Source organism: Vulpes vulpes, chromosome 6, assembly GCF_048418805.1.
Source record: "Vulpes vulpes isolate BD-2025 chromosome 6, VulVul3, whole genome shotgun sequence".
NCBI classification, from domain to species: Eukaryota; Metazoa; Chordata; class Mammalia; order Carnivora; family Canidae; genus Vulpes; species Vulpes vulpes.
In genome coordinates, this window is record NC_132785.1 from 61,681,098 (window position 1) to 61,687,097 (window position 6,000).

The 6,000-nt window shown below is 44.4% G+C and overlaps 1 protein-coding gene across 1 annotated transcript; it reads right to left on the reverse strand.

The window, feature by feature from the left end:
* Positions 1–1,523: 1,523 nt before the first annotated feature.
* On the reverse strand, positions 1,524–2,483 carry OR2B11 (olfactory receptor family 2 subfamily B member 11). The gene has a single exon (XM_025985598.1). It carries the CDS (start codon positions 2,481–2,483, stop codon positions 1,524–1,526), a length of 960 nt encoding a protein of 319 aa, XP_025841383.1.
* Between the last annotated feature and the right edge of the window lie 3,517 nt (positions 2,484–6,000).

Here is a 6,000-nt window from a genome sequence, read left to right on the forward strand (position 1 = left end):
CCTGGTGGCTCACAGACCCAGAAAGACTGTATTAGCTTGACACCAGCAGATTTCTTATGGTCTCACCGTGGAAGATCTGAAATAGCATTTTTACCTCTAGCCACCTATTTTGAGAAACAGTCCACAGTCCTTTCAAATGTGTTCTAAAATCAGGTCGTATCACTACATAGCTAGACAGATGGACTAAGGTCTTCACGTCTATGCTATATTGCTTTCCCTGAACTCTGTCTTGGACCTATGCCACTAGGAAAAGTCAGAAGAGGAGGCTTTTATATATCAGTATGCATGTCACTAAGGCAGTTCTAAAGGGCTATCTGTTATTACTCAAGGGCTGCTGTAGCAGCCCAGGGAAATGGGAATAGTAATGGTTCTTTCACATGCTATAGTTTTGTAATTTATATTTTCTTTTTGCTCTTTACTGTGAGAAAAACTTCTTTAATTTTCCTTTTGTCCTGATTGTCATACATTTGTTGTTGTTCCTATATTTTCTCTGCTAGGTTATGTTAGTGTCTGGCATATGTGTGGCATCAGGATGAAAATGTATAAATTAAATATAAATAAATACAAAACATAACAAAAACGCAAAAAAATATAGAGTCCTAGCATCGTGGCTCTGTTCTACTAAATGAGGCAGCCAGTATGGACTTTGAGCTGGGCTCAATTCCTCAGGTACTAGAGTAGCTATGGCCAAGTTGTGGCAACCTCTCCAAGAATCAAATTCTTAAACGACAAAGGAAAAATATAAAAGTGCTTACATCATTTTAAACAAGATGGCACGCATAAGCACACTTAATCTAGTACCTGCATCTTGGGGGCCTTGTTAGTTGTTGCAATGACCTTGAACTTGTTATTTAAGGTCTTAGTGTCCTTTGCTTTGACTGTATTTATATATCTTGTATTCTCAACTAGAGCATTATTTGTTTTTTTAGATATGCTATTTTGGTTTGTACCCATAAACCTAATATAGAGCCTTATGCATCCATAATGAATATGCTTATTTCTAACCAATGGAGGGGAAATTTCCTAAAGAAGAAAACTTAGACTTTAGAAAAAAAAAAATCATCTAAAGAAGAAAGTAATCCTCTTTGTTTTTGGAAAAATAAAGTTATATAGAATTTATGGAATTCAAATATAAGGAGACAAATTTATTATACATAATATCAGATATTGATTCAGTTTCACATTATACATAGATAGAAGTAATGAAAATGGAAGAGGGAAGATTGGAAAGAGACAAATGGGAGAGAAATAAGAAAAAAAAGGAAGATAAAAGGGGCAAGAATTAGGAAACTAGAAATGAAATAATTTGACACATGCTTATTGAACACCAATTCTGTTTAAATGATTCCCCAAAACAAATGGCCTCTCAGAACAAAGACTACTGGGAGAAGTGGGATTTTAGGCACCATGACCACACAGAAGGTGAAATGTTGGGACAGGGGCTTGAGGGGCTCTTGAATCTGTCCTAAGACCTGTGTTGTTTGGGTGCCCAGGCTTCTGTCACCCATGGAGACAGTCACATCTCAGAGCCTCCTGCAGAACCTCCAGGTCCTTGACAGGAGTCTCCTTAGAGCTCTTTTCACATCCTTATTCCTCAGGGTGTAGATGAAGGGATTGAGGGTGGGGGTGATTATGGAATAGAAGAGGGAGATAAACTTACCCTGCTCTTGGGAGTAGCTGGAAGGGGCCTGTAGGTACATGTAGATGGCAGGCAGGTAGAAGAGGGAGACCACCACCAGGTGAGAGGAACAAGTCCCGAAGGCTTTGCGCCTTCCCTGGGAGGACTGGATCCTGAGCACCGCACGTGCAATGAAGCCGTAGGAGAGAAGAATGAGAGCTAGGGGCACCAGCACGAAGAAGGCCACAAGTACAGCCAGCATGGCATCGTTCATGGTGGTGTCAGCACACGACAGCTTGATCATGGCTGGCACCTCACAGAAGAAGTTGTTCAGCACCTGCCTCCCGCAGAAAGGCAGCTGTACTGTCAGGACCACCTGAACAAGGGAGTTTCCAAAGCCACTGAGCCAGGCCACAGCCACGAGCTTCTGGCACAGAGGGTGGTACATGATAATGGCATACTGCAGCGGCTCACAGATGGCTACGTAGCGGTCCAGGGCCATGGCAGCCAAGATAATGCACTCAGTGCATCCCAGCCAGTGGAAAATTGCATACTGTACTGTGCAGCCACCGAAGCTGATGGTCTTCCTGGTGCTGCCCATGTTGACCAGCATCTGTGGGACAGTGGTGGTGGTGTAACAGAGGTCCAGGAAGGAGAGGTGGCTGAGAAAAATGTACATAGGGCTGTGGAGTTGGGGGTCCAGTCTGGACACCAGGATGATGGCAATGTTCCCCAACATGGCCAGAAGGTAGGACACCAGCAGGACCACATACAGAGAGAATTCCAGCCATGGCCTGTCAGAAACACCTAGAAGGATGAAGTACTTGGGGGGACCCCCCAAGAAGCTCTGGTTTTCACCTCTCATGCCGAGACATCCTCTGGTGCCTGTGATGAGTCAAAGCGAACAGAACCTGAGAACAGCAGTTTTCCTCATGGATGATATAACAGAGTTGCATCCTGTATCACCTCCATGGAGACCCTGAGATGCAGGGAAGTCAGAACCAAGAGGCAGAGCAGCTGCCCATGTGTTTGCTCTGCCTCCTGCTCTATGACCTTGACTATATCATTTAATCTCTGAACTTCGGTTTCTCCATCTGTGATGTGGGGAGAAAATACTTGCTTCAACTGTCAAGTTCTGGGGCTGGTAGGGTGGCATGGTGCTTGGGGAAGTGTACCAAAAATAAACGAGAATTTTCTTCCAGTTTGGTCAAAGTCTGTTGTATCTTCTACCACTATTACAATATTTGATTTCTCTCTACAAACTCATGAACAGGGAATTGATCATTTTGGTTTTCTTGCTTTGCCTTTTGGAAGTGGTGGTAGAAGGAGGATGAGAAATAGCAGAAAGCAAGAGAGGAACATGCTCGACTTACCTGCTAAGGTTTACATCTGGCTCTGTCACCACGAAGAGGTGATCTCTGGCTTTCTGCACATGCTGGTCTCTGTCTCAAGGCAGCTCCCACATAGGCAGAACTCTTATGCACTTTGCAGTAAAAAAAAAGGAAAAAAAAGGCACAATCCAAGATCCTCTGAGACCCTGGAGTGAAGGAGCTAAGTCACTTTAGCTGTTGACTTGGTCATGACACCTAATAAGATCCCAGAGTGTCGGGTTTTAAGCAGAATGAGAAAGATCTGGACCATGTAAGAACTGCAGTCCCTGGAGTTGTCTCTGAAGGGTCAGATTACTTCCAGAGCTCACATTTATTGGGCAGTTTTAGTGACATTTATGTTTCTTGAACAATTTTTTTTTTTTTTGCCAAGCACTGCTTCTTATCACAATAAAAAATTACAGCTGATTTGGTTTTTGGATTCTGTAGCTTTTAGGAAGCAGTTGGGTTGCCACCTGCTGATTCATGGGTCCTTTCCACTGAACTCCACCAGCCCCCACCTCCTACGCTCCTCCCAGGACTGCACACCCTCAAGTTCATGACGGTGATATGGTGCATGATAGGACCGAGAAGAAATTAAATCCTGAGTACAGGTTATTTATGAAGGATTAGTTCTAAGTTTCTTATTAGGTGCTTTATGCATAAACTATGAAATTCATGGAGATCTATTCAGCACTGCTTCAATAATGAAGTGCCACCCTCCCCTCCAAGTCCTGCATTCTTAAGAATCCTGATATTCCTTGAAAACAGCTCCACCTCTGGGGTTTCAATGGATATGTATGTGCAAACTACCTTTCTCCCTTTGTTGTCTCAAAACTGCATACTGTTTCCAACATTCTGGTGGAACAGCCAGTTATTACACTGCTCCCACTATTCTATGGGAAATACTCCTAGGGAGACTCTTATAGAACACAGTTGTTTTATCTCTAATGGGAGCTCAGGACACCATTTTCGATTCAGTGATCTGGGTGGGGCAAAATTGGGTTTGTTCACCTTTCAAGATCACACCATTTCCTTTCTTAGATTTCTGATTCCAAAGTGTCTTCTCAGAGTCTACACCAGATGAGAAAAGAAGCATTGCAAGGATAGTGAGGAAAGATATACAAGGATGGCGAATTGAGAAAGATAGAAGGTAGGTATGGGTCACACCTCATAATGAATGCAGATTATTAAACACTCCCTCTGAGCCAGATGCTGTGGTTCCTTAGGACTTTTCTGACTCAGTGAGGGGGATGTTTTTACCCCCATTTGCTGTTGAGCAGAGTGGCTTGGGGAAGACAACTGTTGTACTGTAGATTGCTTACATAGCAACACGTGGTAAAGCCAAGACTGAAAGCTAACCTCTCGCTCTTAACACTATTCTGTTTAGTACTTTGCTTTTTTAAAAGCAGGGACAGCATTCACACACATCAGTGAGACAGTAAAGCATGACAGAAACAGGAGAGTAATGTCATCCAGGAGAAAAGGGTGAGGGGAGACACTAATTTCCAGGTCAGTGTGCTGGGCATGCATGGACACACATACCCAGTGGGCTGACTGCAGAGCTGTGCATCAGCCCAACCTTGGCCCTCTTCTCTCTGCATCTGATGCCTTGTGGTCCTGCCCTGTCCACTTGGAACTGTTTTGCATCTGGACCTCCTTGCCCCTTCTATCACCCAAATAGAGGTGTTCCCCAGGGCACTGCCTTGCCTCCCTGGATGAACCCAGTGATTTCCATGTCTACCACAGTCACACTCAGCAGAGTCCTTCCAGACCTGTGTCTCTAGCTGTCACTTCCTCCCTGACGTCTAATCTTTTTGACACCAGTCATGGGAGCATCCCTAATTTACCTAGTCAGCTGTTCTTCCAACTTTAGTCCAGCACCTTCCTTCCTATTCCTGGCTGCCTCTGCACCCTGACTTGCAGTGCTCAGCATATTTCTGATAACATTCCTCATTGGCCATATGTCACCAGCAACATTGTCCTATATTGCCTTCCTAGCCTAATGTTGCAGCACATGCTATCTGTGTCTCTGCCTCAGCTGTCCTTGGCCAGAACCATCCCCTGGACCCCTCTTATCCACTCATTACTCACGTTCACAGTGGAGTTGTCTTTCTAAGATTCAGGTCTCGAGAGCAGAAATACCGTTAAGTCTTCCAGTTACCTAGGAATGAAACAACTCGACAGTTTTGGATGGCCCATGGAAATGCTACATAGTGTCCTGTCAGCAACCATCCTTCCTGGAAAGCAGCTTTCTACTACCCTCTGACCTCCTTGCCTTAGACTCTAGATCAGTGTACCTGTGGAGGCTCATGGAAATGCGGCCTACTGCACTCTGAGAAACAAGGATTCCTTGCATGCAGCTTCTGACAACGTCTAACATAAGGGAGTTAGAATCTAAGACAACAGTTGCTGTGGAGGCCAATGGAAATGCACTGTACATAACTCCAAGACACAAGGATTCCTTGAAGGCAGCTCTCAACTTTTTCTCTAAGAAAAAAGAAGCCTGGGGACAACTGGGTGGCTCAGCGGTTGGGGGGCTGATTTCAGGGGAAATGATCTCGATCTCCCAGGATCCAGGATTGAGTTCCACATCCGGCTCCCTGTAAGGAGCCTGCTTCTCCCTCTGCCTGTGTCTTTTCCTCTCTCTCAGTCTGTGTCTTTCATGAATAAATAAATCTTTAAAAATAAAAATAAATTAAAAATAAATAAGTCTTAAAAAATACTGAGCTGCAGTAGAACTGAGGTTCCGGGTCCTCACATACTATGAGCAACATCCTCTCTTCTAATGAGTACTGGACAGCTGGTCTGCCTATAGCTTGAAGTATACAATTTTACACATGCTGCTTAATAAATGGCTGCTATACATCGACTCACTCGTCCTCCATCTCATGTTCCCTTACTGTCCACTAACCACCTACTTCCATGGCTCTTTGGCTTCCTCAGAGGGCTCCATTAAGGAATGGAGGCTTTATTAGCTTGTGGAGGTCTTAGCTGGGGAGGGGTGTTCAGGGA

Coding starts and splice junctions, on each gene's coding strand:
- OR2B11 (XM_025985598.1), bottom strand. CDS start 2,483: ATGAGAGGTGAAAACCAGAGCTTCTTGGGGGGTCCCCCCAAGTACTTC.